This window comes from Hyla sarda, chromosome 4 (genome assembly GCF_029499605.1).
Source record: "Hyla sarda isolate aHylSar1 chromosome 4, aHylSar1.hap1, whole genome shotgun sequence".
Lineage (NCBI taxonomy): Eukaryota > Metazoa > Chordata > Amphibia > Anura > Hylidae > Hyla > Hyla sarda.
This window is the reverse complement of record NC_079192.1, coordinates 219,973,435-219,988,103: the sequence shown is the minus strand read 5'-3', so window position 1 is coordinate 219,988,103 and position 14,669 is coordinate 219,973,435. Positions and strand designations below refer to the sequence as shown.

General features: G+C 42.4%; 1 protein-coding gene across 2 annotated transcripts in view; it reads right to left on the bottom strand.

Moving 5' to 3' along the window:
* PRKAR2B (protein kinase cAMP-dependent type II regulatory subunit beta) overlaps positions 1 to 14,669 on the bottom strand; it is a 145,763-nt gene that overhangs the window by 11,467 nt on the left and 119,627 nt on the right. For both annotated transcript variants that reach the window (XM_056573617.1, XM_056573619.1), the window contains exons 6-8: positions 8,346 to 8,499; positions 826 to 927; positions 147 to 221 (exon numbers count right to left, since the gene is read on the bottom strand). In XM_056573617.1, the coding sequence (XP_056429592.1) occupies positions 147 to 221; positions 826 to 927; positions 8,346 to 8,499 (331 nt within the window). The remainder of the gene's footprint in view (positions 1 to 146; positions 222 to 825; positions 928 to 8,345; positions 8,500 to 14,669) is intronic.

Below are 14,669 nucleotides of genomic sequence, written 5' to 3'. Positions count from 1 at the left end.
TGTCACCAACAGGTGCCAGAGTCCTCCCAAATCAAATGTAGAAGCTAAAATTCCCTAGATATCAAATTCTCTAAAATCAAACATCTATAGAGAGAATTTCTACCACAGAAACAGAAAAAGATAAAAAAAGATAATAACAAAAATACCTGTGCAATAATTTGTTCTCCATCACTGTAGGTGTTAGTGTCGATGACATCTACCACCTTTAAGCGTTCAGAAAGCTGTGGATAAAAAAATAAAAAGGGAACATCATTCCTGCAAGGTCACATTTATGTGCACACTTAAAGGGGTTCTCCGGTGCTTACACATCTTATCCCCTATCCAAAGGGGATAAGATGCCTGATCCCGGGAGTCCCCCCGCTGGGGATGCCCGTGATCATGCACGCGGCATCCCGTTTGTAATCAGTCCCCGGAGCGTGTTCACTCTGGGTCTGATTACGGGCGACCACTGGGCCGGCGGCGGCGGCGTGTGACGTCCCACCTCCTACCCCGTGTGACGTCACGCTCCGCCCCTCAATGCAAGCCTATGGGAGGGGGCGTGATAGCTATCACGCCCCCTCCCGTAGGCTTTTATTGAGGGGTGGAGCGTGACGTCACACGGGGGCGGAGGTGTGAAGTCACACGCCGCCGGCCCGGTGGTCGTCCGAACACGCTCCGGGGACTGATTACAAACGGGATGCAGCGTGCATGATCACGGGCGTCCCCAGCAGCGGAACTCCCGCGATCAGGTATCTTATCCCCTATCCTTTGGATAGGGGATAAGATGTGTAAGCACCGGAGAACCCCTTTAATTGCAGATTTCCTTTTCTTACCCCCAGAACTTACTTCTAAAGACTTTAAGAATGGCAGGGATTCAATAAAGTTTTCATACATTCTTCTCTTTTTAGCATTGTTTTTCACAATAATTCTTCGGAAAGTCACTCTGTCCTATAATTCACATAAAAGAAAAATAAAGGTTTATCAACACTGCATCTTTAAAGGGGTAATCCACTGGAAAAAAAAATTCTTAAGTCAACTGGCTCCAGAAAGTTAAACAGATTTGTAAATTACTTCTATTAAAAAATCTTAATCCTTCTAGTACTTATCAGCTGCCGTATGATCCGCAGGAAGTTCTTGTCTTTGTGAATTTCCTTTCTGTCTGACCACAGTGCTCTCTACTGACACCTCTGTTCATTTTCGGAACTGTCCCCATAAAAAAAGCTATTGGATCATACAGCAGCTGATAAGTACTGGAAGGATTAAGATTTTTTTATAGAAGTAATTTACAAATCTGTTTAACTTTCTGGCATCAGTTGAATTAAAAAAAATGTTTTCCAGTGGAGTACCCCTTTAAGAAAATATTGTGAAACCAGACATGCTATAAGTATTAGAGAACATGCACATCACCAAATTATGGATATGTGTTGTAAAATTCCATAACGTAGCATTCACAGAATATTATGAGCCCATACAATATCACTACATGCATCTGAGATTGACAGGCACACTTTTTTTTTCATGAGAAATCTGTAAGAAGAAAAAAATCATAAAGTATTCCATCTCATGCTGTATTACAAAAATAATCTTCATTGGTAGCATGCATGTATTGCTGTGTGTTGTGTCTTTATAGACAATAGGGAGCTTTATCAAAACCAGTGGAGAGAAAGAGTGGTGCAGTTGCCCATAGCAACCAGATTGCTTCTTTCATTTCTCAGCCTTTTTCAAAATAAAAGAAGGGATCTAATTGGTTGCGACCTTCCTCTACACAGATCTTGATAGATCTCCCCCAATGCTCTTTCATCCTACATGACAATGGTTACATAAAACTAAAAAAAAATTAAGGATGTTGTACTTTAGCTACACTATTAAATATTGTTAACATTCATAATCATTAATATATTAATATATTTAATCAAATACAAGATTTATCAAAATGTAAATACGATATATATATATATATATATATATATACACATAGTCAGATAAATATTTCTTATTAATGCAGACTATAGCAGAAGAAATTGGGGAAAATACTTGGACAAGCTCTCATTAAAACTATTTTTTGCTATTGCTCTCCTTATGGTAAATGAAAAATATTTCTAATATGCTTTGTTTAAAGAAAATGAAGTTTTCTATGTTTTATTTGTGCTTAAAAAAGCTCAAGAGCACATTTTCCCCCATCTTATACACAGACTTAGGACCGAGGTCCAAACACAGGAAGTGCAGCCCAGAGTGCTGAGGGGGTGCGTCCAACCAGCATATGGTAGTTAAGTGTGAGAGGAGCTATGATTGGATGAGGCTGGACACCCCCCCCCCCCCCCCCCCTCAGCACTCTAGGCTGCACTTTCTGTGTTTGGACTATGGTCCAAAGTCTGTGTATAAGATGGGAGAAAATGTGCTCCTGAGCTTTTTTAAGCACAAATAAAACATAGAAAACTTATTATTATTAGTATATTAGAAATATTTTTTATTTACCATAAGGAGTGCAATAGCAAAAATTAGTTTTAATGAGAGTGCCCATTTAATGAAATGACAGGCGGTACCAATGTTTATCTTTGTGTTCTGAACTGTGAATCTCCTTTCCCAAGCTGCCTAGCGTGCTCTCATGAAAAGCTGGGGGTCTTCAGAAGCTCACATTGGGGCATTATGAACAATATGGTAAACCCCTTGAGAATAGTTTTTATTTATTTATTACTAGGGAAGGGTCTTATTCACATTTATTACCTTTTTTTAATCCTTTTTCCACTAATATTTGTGTCCACAAGAGACTTTTGCGTGCAGTCTTTGTACACAATTGTACACACTGTTCAATGCTGTTCGATAGATCCGGGTATGAAGCGCACTTCATATAATGGGAGTGGGACTAATTTGATGAGCATGCGGCTGCTAAAGTAGTAATTGCTCTCAGGGCTTTAAAGGGGTTATCCAGGAAAAAACCTTTTTTTTATATATCAACTGGCTCCAGAAAGTTAAACAGATTTGTAAATTACTTCTATTAAAAAATCTTAATCCTTCCAATACTTATGAGCTTCTGAAGTTAAGGTTGTTCTTTTCTGTCTAAGAGTTCTCTGATGACACGTGTCTAGGGAAACGCCCAGTTTAGAAGCAAATTCCCATAGCAAACCTCTTCTAAACTGGGCGTTTCCCGAGACATGTGTCATCAGAGAACTCTTAGACAGAAAAGAACAACCCTAACTTCAGAAGCTCATAAGTACTGGAAGGATTAAGATTTTTTAATAGAAGTCATTTACAAATCTGTTTAACTTTCTGGAGCCAGTTGATTTATAAAAAATTTTTTTTTTTCCTGGAATACCCCTTTAATCACGGCTCAAATAATTCCTATCTAGATATGATTGAAAAGCTCAGTGAGAGCCTGATGTCAATGCTCACAGCTAGTCTGTCATTCATGCCTGGATAGGTGTTATAAGTACCTGAATAGGTGTGATTACAGCCCAGGGTGCCATGACTGCTTCAGCAAGCTGCATGTTTGGTGATTACTTTAGCATGCCTGGTGACTACTTGAGCCTCATTTACATACTGCGTGTGACATTTATAAAAGTTGTTTTCTACACATTTACAGATGTACCAGCAGACAACCATGCATGGTAGAACACATGATATCAACCTCTATTATGTGTTGCCACTCGTTATATGGGGGAAAACTTAGTGACGGGTTCCCTTTAATTATGTGGCTCTGCAGTGGCTATTTTAAATAATGTATTCATATAGGCTTATGACTGAGGGTTTAATTCTACAACGCATGTATCTAAAAAGCTGTATTTTTTCTTGACTTGATAAACATGAGGTGTGCCATATTTTGATGCCCATGTGAACCCTATGTGCAAGCAGGACCAATAGCCTCTTTTTACCCATTAATTCATGTGGTGGAAACTGTGCACCTGCACCAGATTTATTACATGGTGCAGAGCAAGTGATAAATCTGGTGCTGATCACATTTCTTATGCTGGGTTCACACCACGTTTTTCAAATACGGTAACCTTATACGGTTTTCCGCAAAAAAACGTATATGACCGTATCCAAAACCGTATGCATAGAGAATGCATTGTAAACCGTATTCCAAATGTTGTGTACGGTTGCATCCGATTTGCCTCGGATACGGTTTTGCCGATTTTTCAACCGTAGGCAAAAACGCTGTCGACCACGTTTTTGCCTCCGGTTGGAAAACCGTATGCGGTTCTTTTAACATTGTTGTCTATGAGAACCGTACACAGAATTTCAGAATACGGTTGCACACAGTTTTTCTAATCCGTTTTTGGAGTTGACACATGCGTAGATTGGAATTTCAATAGAACAATAATAACTTTATTAAATTGCTGGAAAACTAATTCCAACAAAATATCAAAACCGTTGGCAAAAACTGATGCAAACGGATAGAACCGTACGGGGAAAAAACATATACGTTTTAATATGGAGTCATACAGTTGTATACGGTTGCATACGGTTTTTGCCATACGTTTTTTAGCGGAAAACCGTATATGGTAACCGTATTTGAAAAACGTGGTGTGAACCCAGCCTTACTTCAGCACTCCACTTTGTATGGTGATTCCTTTGTGACTTTTTGTGCGACTTTTTATTCCGTGCGACAAAATGTGCAACTTTTAAAAAATGCTGTCCACAGTCAGTTCTGTAAGGCTAGGATTCCACTTGGTTTTTGTGCTGCGTTTTTTTGGATTAAAAAAACGCCTGAAAAAACACGTAAAAAAAACGCCAATGCAATGTCCTGCGTCTGGCGTTTTTTCATTTGTGTGGAAATTGCATTTTTGTCACCTTTTGGCATATTTTTTTGGTACCCAAAATTTGTTGGGTACCAAAAAAAAAAAAAAAGGATGCAGCAGTGATGGAAAACATTTTATTAAACGAAATGTAAATATTTTATAACAACTTTTTTTTTTTTTTTTTAAGAAAGTGTGTGTGTTTCACTATTTTTTACATTTTTTAGGTAGTACTACTACTCCCAGCATGGAACAGACTGTTCCATGCTGGGAGTAGTAGTACCTATAGTATTATATAGTATATATATATATAGTATATATCATGAGTGACATCCACTGTGATGTGTCCTTAGCTGCAGGCACTAATACTCCCAACATGGAGCACACTCTCTATGCTGGGAGCTCTATGCTGGGAGCTCTATGCTGGGAGCTGTAGTATCTGCATTAATAGACAGATCCCAGCGAGTGTAACTTCTGACACCCGCTGCGATCTGTCTATTAATGCAGGTACTACAGCTCCCAGCATGGAGCAGAGTGTGCTCCATGTTGGGAGTAGTAGTACCTGCAGTTATGGAAAGATCACAGCGGGTATTACTCCTGACATTCGCTGTGATCCTCCTGTATAATGTATAGATGCGGGCGCTCTCCTGTGGTCCCCTGCACTGACGTATATATACACATTTTCCTATAGCTGTGATTGGCTGGAACCTTCTGGCCAATCGCAGCTCTCTGCGGGAAATATGAATATGTGTATATATACAGCAGTGCAGGGGACCATAGAAGAGCGGCCGCATCTATACATTATACAGGAGGATCACAACGGGCGATCTGTCAATTAGTACAGGTACTACTACTCCCATCATGGAACAGTGTGTTCCATGCTGGGAGTAGTAGTACTACCTAAAAAAATTAAAAAAAAAAAGAAAATTAAGTGAAAAACACACACACTACATTTTTATAATTGTCGGCTACATTTTTAGGTCCCCACCCGCCCACATAAATTGATCCCTGTTTAAAAATTTATAAAAAATTTTCATAAAAAAGATACATTTCGTTAGATACAATTTTTTCCTTCACTACTGTATATTTTAGATTTTTATTTTTAATGGTACCCTGCAAAATGTTATTAAAAAAGGTATCTCCATCACTTTTTTGGATCGCTAAAGTCCAAAAAAGAATAAAAATTGCCTGAAAAAACACCAAAGTTAAAACCCACATGGCGTTTTTCTTGGCGTTTTTTTTTTTTACTCTCATAGACTTCTATGGGAGAAAAACGCCATGATTTTGACTAAAAAAACATGAGTGGCTCAACATGCTGCGATTACCAACGATTTCCAAAACGCAAGAAAAGAGTGAAAAAACGCCAAATGGATAAAAAAAAAAAAAAACGCCAAAGTGAAAGAATTTTGCGATTTCTCATTGATTTACAGCTAACATTTGGCCGAAAAAACGCCATGCGGCAGAATTGGCGTTTTTCTTGGCGTTTTGCAAAAAACAACAAGTGGAATTCCAGCCTAAACCAAGTCAGGGCTGGTGTAGATTTGAGCCTAAGTTAGCACAGTTGCGACAAAAGATGAGACAAACTGAAAAGTCGCATATGATGAATTCCTTACCACTGCATGATATCAACTGAAATCATGACTTGGTATGTTCCTTTTGATCCTAAAGCAAAAGTCGCAATGAAAAGTCTCAAAACAAACTCACAAACTGTGAGACAAATGTACACCACAAAACCAGGGTAAAACCAATGATAAATTCCCCCGTTATGCATTTATTCCATACTTTTCTGATAGATGCAGATCCTATATACAAGGACATGTCTACTAATTTCTGTAGGAGTTGCGGAAACCATGAAGCATGCTTATTCCCGCCTCTGTGCTTTAGAGATACGTTCCAAAAGATAAGTGTGGGTCCCGCCATTTGTGGATATGCCATAAATGTCTGTAATAGGAAAACTCCAAAGAGCAGCCTCCTGAATTACAAACAGAAGGAAGATAACAGCAGGGTGCCCGAGTGGTAACATACAACCTTCACATGAGCATCTTAATGGGAATCTGACAGCTGATTCACCCGCACTAAACGCAATACACAGTGTTATTGTGTGGGTGATCATGATTAAAACAAGGTATTACTTCCTCAGATCAGTGCTGTCATTGCAGAGTTAAAGCCCTGTTGTTAATATGCAAATTTCACCCTGTGCGCAATAGAGGTGGGAGCTGCCACTCCCAGCATCCCCTCTGCTCCCATATGCCCTCCCACCTTGTAAAAATGCACAAACTCTTCACTTTCATGTCTTTATGACGTGAGAGACTTCCGGTTGTAGTGAGGCAGTGGCACCGGTGGTCACGTGGGTATCATCTTTCATGTCATGAAGACATGAGCCTGAAGTGTTTATGCATTGGGGCTATAACTGCAATAGCAGCATCAATCTTGGTAAGTAATATAGCTTATTAATCAGGTTCATTTGCACTATAACCCTGTGTATTGGGTAAATGTGGGTGGATCATCTGTCAAATTCCCTTTAAGGTAAATTGCTGCTTATCTTCAACTCATAGACTGAAGGAAAAAATATTTTCTTATACAAACAGCCAAAAACGTAATAACTCTCTTTGTCAGAAAGGTTATCTCCCTTTCATTTGTATTCATACTCTCTCCTTTATATTAGGCACATGGGAGGGGTGCCTGTGTTTTGTTTTTTGTACTTTGGGCTCTGATCTGTCTATTACGCACCGCTCTCGACTTTCCCAAGCTACCTAGCATGCTCTCATGAAAAATTGGGGTCTCCAGAGACTTACTTTAGGGCATTAGAGGCTCCAAGGTGTGACAACAATAAGAAGGCTAGCGGGTGAAAAGTTCTAGGACAGTCAGGACTGTATGTACTTACATGGAGCCAAAGTACTAGAACAGAGTTTGCAAATTCACATGCCATAACTATGCAGGCAGGCATCAGGGACATACAATAAGGAGTAAATGAAGAGTAATTCACGCCGAAAAATTTACAGCCGGAAAAAAGATTTTTTTTTTCGTGGGAAATTCGCGCGGAATTGCGCTCGGACATGGGGGAGAAAGAAGTGAAGGGTTTTTCAGCCATTTCCGCACAAATTGCCCACGAATTGTGCGCGAAAACGATGTCGGGCGGAATTTATTTTTTTTTTACCATTGACTTCAATTGATTTCTGCTAGCGGATTTCGCTTGAAGAATGAACATGTTCTTTCTTCAAGCGGAACAGAATTCAGCATCGGAATTCCGCTAGCATAATTTCCGCAGTGTGAACAGGCCAGCAGAAATAACATTAAAGTCAATGGGCAGAGGAGATGTGCATTAGTTTGGAGCGGAGAATCCAAGAGGAATTACTCAAGTAAATTCCTCTTGAATTACTCCGTGTGAACGCACCCTAATACAGCACCCAACACAGGGATACAGGAGATGACTGAGTTGGTCTGAAGCTTAATGGCCCATTTATGTGTACAGTATCCTGCACATATTTGATGTGCAGGGTTTGAAGCTGCAGATTTGAAGCTGTGTTCAGTCATTTAGTTTACATTGAACCCTGAACAATGAAAGTTTCTTCTATTCCTTCACTCTTCTTACAGAGGCAAACTCAATAAACATTACAGTTGAGCACTACTTACCAGACACCATACTGCTCCAACAGATGTAGCAACAATTGTAGCAGCTCTAGGTGTATTGTACATTAATGCCAACTCCCCAAAACTTCCTCGGTTGTCGTAACAACCAACGCATCTACCCACACCATCTATCTTTACATAAATGTCGTATGTCCCCCTGTAAATACAAAAAAATAAAAAATATACTGACACACTTATAAGAACAGACCAAAAAGCAACAAGAAACCATTTTAACTTTGCTCTTCCAGGTGTAGGAATAAAAACTCAGAAACATAATTCACATTTCCTGGTGGTTTTGTAAAACTGCAGTATATATAGGCCCAGATTGTCAGATTTTCAAAATTGCTACGCATTATGGTTTTGCTTTCACATTCTGTCATATTTACTATCAATCTGCTAGTTGTTTAGTGTATTTGGTTGGAATTTAATGTATGTCTCTCAGCACTGCGTTGTGCCATTATGAGACAATTAGAATTATCATGAGTAGGAAAGGGTTAAAATCTTAAGCCATCAAGTACTGTATGCTCCAGGAAAAGTTGTGTAGTTCTTTCCAGTCTGACCACACTGCTCTCTGCTGCCAGGAACTGTCTGGAGCAGGAGAGGTTTAGTATGGGGATTTGTTCCTGCTCTGGACAGTTCCTGACATGGACAGAGGTGGCAGAGGAGAGCACTGTTGTCAGACAGAAAAGAACTACACAACTTCCTCTAGAGCAAACAGGAGCTGAAGGTTTGAAATTTTTAAATATACTATAAATCTTTACAATTTTATTGAACCAGTTGATATTTACTCCCCCGGTGTACCCCTTGAACCCCTTAAGGACCAGGACAATTTTCGTTTTTGCACATTTGTTTCTTCTCCCCATCTAAAAATCACGCTTTTAATTTTGCACCTACAGACCTATATGAAAGCTTATTGTTTGTGCCACCAATTGTACATTGTAATGACATTAATCATTTAATAACAAAATCTACAGCGAAACCAACAAACAAATATTTGTGGGGCGAAACAGAAAAAAACAACCATTTTGTAACTTTTGGTGGCTGCCGTTTCTACGCAGCGCACTTTTCGGTAAAAATGACACCTTATCTTCTGTAGGTCCATACAGTTACAAGAATACCCAATTTATGTAGGTTTTATTTTATTTTACTACTTTAAAAAACTTAAAACTACAAGCACCAACATTAGTATGCTTAAAAATGTCCTCTTCTGACCCCTTAAACTTTTTTTTTTCTCAGCATATAGGGCTCATTTTTTGCGCTGAAATCTGTAGTTTCTATTGGTTTTATTTTGATGAGACTTTTTGATCGCTTTTTATTAATATTTTTATGGTATACAAAGTGACCAAAAATATGCAATTTTGGGCTATGGTATTTTTTTATGTGTACGGCATCAATTGTGCGGTTTAACTAACCTTATATTTTAATAGTTCGAATATTTACGCACGCAGCGGTAAGACATATAATTATGTTTATTTTTTCTTACATTATTTTATTTAAAGGACAACTGTAGTGGTACACTTTTATATATGCCCGTGCCTCAAAAATAAACAAAATAAACTCGTACATACCTTCCTACAAGCCCCCGTTGGTCCGGCACAGGCCTCACGGTACGGCAGTGCTGACGTCATTCCACTTCCTGGGGACGCCACAGAGCCGTCTGTGTGTCACCGGCCGTAGCGATGTCCCGCCCCAGCCGGTGATAGGCTGAGCCCACTGTCATGTAAGGAGCTCTGGCTGGCTTCTTACATGACAGTGGGCTCAGCCTATCACCGACCGGGGCGGGACATCGCTACGGCCGGTGATACGCCGACAGCCTTGCGGCGTCCCCGTCCCCAGGAAGTGGAATGACGTCAGCACTGCCGGACCAACGGGGGCTCGTAGGAAGGTATATATAAGTTTATTTTTGAGGCCCGGGCATGGGCATATATAAAAGTGTACCACTACAGTTGTCCTTTAACCTCTTAGGGACGCAGGGAGTATGCATACCCGTTCCGGGATGCCTGCTGAAATCATTCAGCAGGCATCCCGTGACAACGCCTGGGGGGTCCTGAGACCCCCCCCATGCCGCAAATCGCTGATCAATTCAGATCAGTGATATGCGGCAATAACGGGTCATTTGGGTCCCGGTGACCCGGAAAAAAAGGATGATAGGTGCTGTCCGAGATGGCACCTATCATCCCTTAGCAGCAAGAGTGAGGGGGCACTGGTGTGGGGGTGTCCCTAACGGCACCCGCTCCGCCCCTGTTCCGGACGGCAAGAGCGGGTGTCGGGAGCCCTCACCTGAGCCTGGGGTCCCCGATCCCCGGCATCGGGATCAGGGCCCTAGCAGCGGAGGTGGCGACAGGCGGATCTTCACTGCGCAGCAGCAGGAGGTACGGCTGGCCTCCTGCTGTTGCTAAGCAACAACTCGCAGCATGCACACATGGGCATTCTGGGAGTTGTTATGCAACAGCAGAAGGCACACCTACAACTTCCAGCATGCCCTTTGGTAGTTTGTGCATGATGGGGATTGTAGTTATGCAACAGCTGGAGGCACATTTTTGTGCCTCCAGCTGTTGCAGAACTACAACACCAGCATGCACGGACAGCCAAAGGGCATGCTAGGAGCTGCAGTAGTGTGCCTCAGACTGTCCCAGCATGCCCTTCGGTCGTAAGTGCATGCTGAGAGTTGTAGTTTTGCAACAGCTGAAGGCACACTGGTTGCAAAACACTAAGATTGTTACCTAACTCAGTGTTTCACAACCAGTGTGCCTCCAGCTGTTGCAAACTACAATTCCCAGCATGCACTGATAGACCGTACATGCTGGGAGTTGTTTTGCAACAGCATGAGGCACACTGGTTGCGAAACACTGAGTTGAGTAACAAACTCTCAGTGTTTTGCAACCAGTGTGCCTCCAGTTGTTGCATAACTACACCCCCCAGCATGCATGGGCAACCAAAGGGCATGCTGGGAATTTTAGTATTATGCCTCCGACTGTTGCTCCAAGCATGGCCTTTGGCTGTCACTGCATGCAGAGAGTTGTAGCTTTTTGCAACAGCTGAAGGCACATTGGTTGCAAAACACTGAGTTTGTTACCTAAATCAGTGTTTCGCAACCAGTGTCCCTCCAGCTGTTGCAAACTACAACTCCCAGCATGCACTGACAAACACTGAGTTCAGTAACAAACTCTCAGTGTTTTGCAACCAGTGTGCCTCCAGCTGTTGCATAACTACAACCCTCAGCATGCATGACAGCCAAAGGGCATGCTGGGAGTTGTAGTTTTGCAACAGCTGGAGGTATGCCCCCCCCCCCCCCGATGTGAATGTACAGGGTACATTCACACTGGCATGTTTACAGTGAGTTTCTCGCTGCAAGTTTGAGATGCAGCTAATTTTTCGCTGCAGCTCAAGCTCCCAGCGGGAAACTCGCTGTAAACCTCCACCTGAGTGAATGTACCCTAAAAACACTACACTACACTACACCAACACAAAATAAAAAGTAAAACACTACATATACATAAACCCCTACACAGTTACCCGCCAATAAAAATGAAAAATGTCTGGTGCGGCACCGTTTCCAAAACAGAGCCTCCAGCTGTTGCAAAACAACAACTCCCAGTATTGCCGGACAGCTGGCTGGGAGTTCTGCAACAGCTGGAGGTACCCTGTTTGGGAAACACTGCCGTAAGGTAATTATGGTATCGGAGGCAAGTGTAATTCTTGCCACGGGTCTGTCCCCATGCAAATCCCTAATGTAGGCCTAAAATGCGCATGGCACTCTCTCACTTCAGAGCCCTGTCGTATTTCAAGGTAACAGTGTAGAGCCACATATGGGGTATTTCCATACTCGGGAGAAATTGCCTAACACATTTTTGGTGGCTATTTCTCCTTTTACCCCTTATGAAAAGGTAAAGTTGGGTCTACACTTGCATGTTATTGTAAAAAATTTTTTTTTACACTAACATGCTGGTGTTGCCCCATACTTTACATTTTCACAAGAGGTAAAAGGAAAAAAAGACCCCCAAAATTTGTAACACAATTTCTCCCGAGTACGAAAATACCCCATATGTGGGCGTAAAATGCTCTGCGGGCGTACAACATGGCTCAGAAGTGAGAGCGCACTATGTAAATTTGAGGCCTAAATTTGTGATTTGCAGAGGGGTGGTTGACTTTACAGCGGTTCTGACAAACGCAAAAAAAATAAATACCCACATGTGACCCCATTTTGGAAACTACCCTCAGGGAACGTAACAAGGGGTATAGTGAGCCTTAACATCCCACAAGTGTTTGACAATTTTCGTTAAAGTTGGATGGGAAAATGAAAAAAAATATATAATGTCACTAAAATGCTGGTGTTACCCTAAATTTTTCATTTTCACAAGGGGTAATAGGAGAAAAGTCCCCCCAAAATTTATAACCCCATCTCTTCTGAGTATGGAAATACCCCATGTGTGGATGTAAAGTGCTCTGCAGGCAAACTACAATGCTCAGAAGAGAAGGAGCACCATTGAGCTTTTGGATAGAGAATTTGTTTGGAATGGAAATTGGGGGCCATGTGCGTTTACAAAGCCCCCCGTGGTGCCAGAACTGTGGACCCCCCCACTTGTGAACCCATTTTGGAAACAACACCCCTCACAGAATGTAATAAGGAGTACAGTGAGCATTTACACCCCACTGGCGTTTGACAGATCTTTGGAACAGTGGGCTGTGCAAATGAAAAATAAAATTTTTCATTTTCACGGACCACTGTTCCAAAAATCTGTCAGACACCTGTGGTGCGTAAATGCTCACTGTACTCCTTTTTATGTTCCGTGAGGGGTGTAGTTTACAGAATGGGGTCACATGTGGGGGCTTTGTAAACACACGTGGCCTTCAATTCCGGACATTTCTCTCCTTTTACCCGTTGTCAAAATTCGAAAAATGGCTCTACAAAAACATGTAAAAAAAATTCAGATTTTGAATTTTTCGTGAAAATTTTGAAAATTTCTGCTATACTTTGAAGCCCCCTAATGTCTTCAAAAAGTAATAACATGTCAAGTTTATGATGCCAACATAAAGTAGACATATTGTATTTGTGAATCAATATATAATTTATTTGGAATGTCCATTTTCCTTACAAGCAGAAAGTTTCTAAGTTAGAAAAATGCTAAATTTTCATCAAATTTTGGGATTTTTCACCAAGAAAGAATTTACCGTATTTATCGGGGTATACCACGCACAGGCCTATAACACGCACCCTCATTTTACCAAGGATATTTGGGTAAAAAAAGTTTTTTACCCAAATTATCCATGGTAAAATGAGGGTGCGTGTGTGCGCGTGTATACCCCGATACACCCCCAGGAAAGGCAGGTGGAGAGAGGCTGTCGCTGCCCGCTTCTCTCCCCCTGCCTTTCCTGGGGTCTAGAGCCCTGCTGCCGGTCCTTCTCTCCCCCTGGCTATCGGCGCCGCTGCCCGTTCTGTCCCCCTGACTATCGGTGCCGGCACCCCATTGCCGACACCGATAGCCAGGGGGAGAGAAGCGGCACCGACAGCCAGGGGGAGAGAAGGGGCAGCGGCACCCATTGCCGGCGCCGCTGCCTCCCCCCATCCCCGGTGGCATAATTACCTGTTGCCGGGGTCGGGTCTGCGCTGCTTCAGGCCTCCGGCGTGCTTCCCATGCGTCGTTGCTATGCACTGCACGGCGCACTGACGTCATGCGCTTTAACCCTTGTCCACTTTCTTGTCATCCATGTCCACCTTGTCCGCCCCTGTCACCCATGTTCACCACCCCTCTGACCAACCCCCAGTCTACCCCAACACCAATGTCCAACCCCCACTATTTACCCCTCTGTCTCTTTGTCACATCTCTCCACCCGTCTGCTACCACCTTGTCACTCCTGTCCACCCCTTTTTCGCCCCCATCACCCATGTACACCCCTCTGTCACCCATATACACTCCTCTACTCCCCTCTCTCACCCATGTACACCCTCTGTCACCCATATACACTCCCTTACACCCATCTGTCACCCATGTACACTCCTCTACACCCCTCTGTCACCCAGGTAAACCCCTCTGTCACCCAAGTAAACTCCCTTACACCCCATTGTCACCCATGTACACTCCTACACCCCTCTATCACCCATGTACACTCCTCTACACCCCTCTGTCACCCATGTACACTCCTCTATACCCCTCTGTCACCCATGTACACTCCTCTATACCCCTCTGTCACCCATGTACACTCCTCTATACCCCTCTGTCACCCATGTACACTCCTCTATACCTGTCACGATGCCGGCTGGCAGGAGGTGGATCCTCTGTGCCAGAGAGGGATTGGCGTGGACCGTGCTAGTGGACCGGTTCTAAG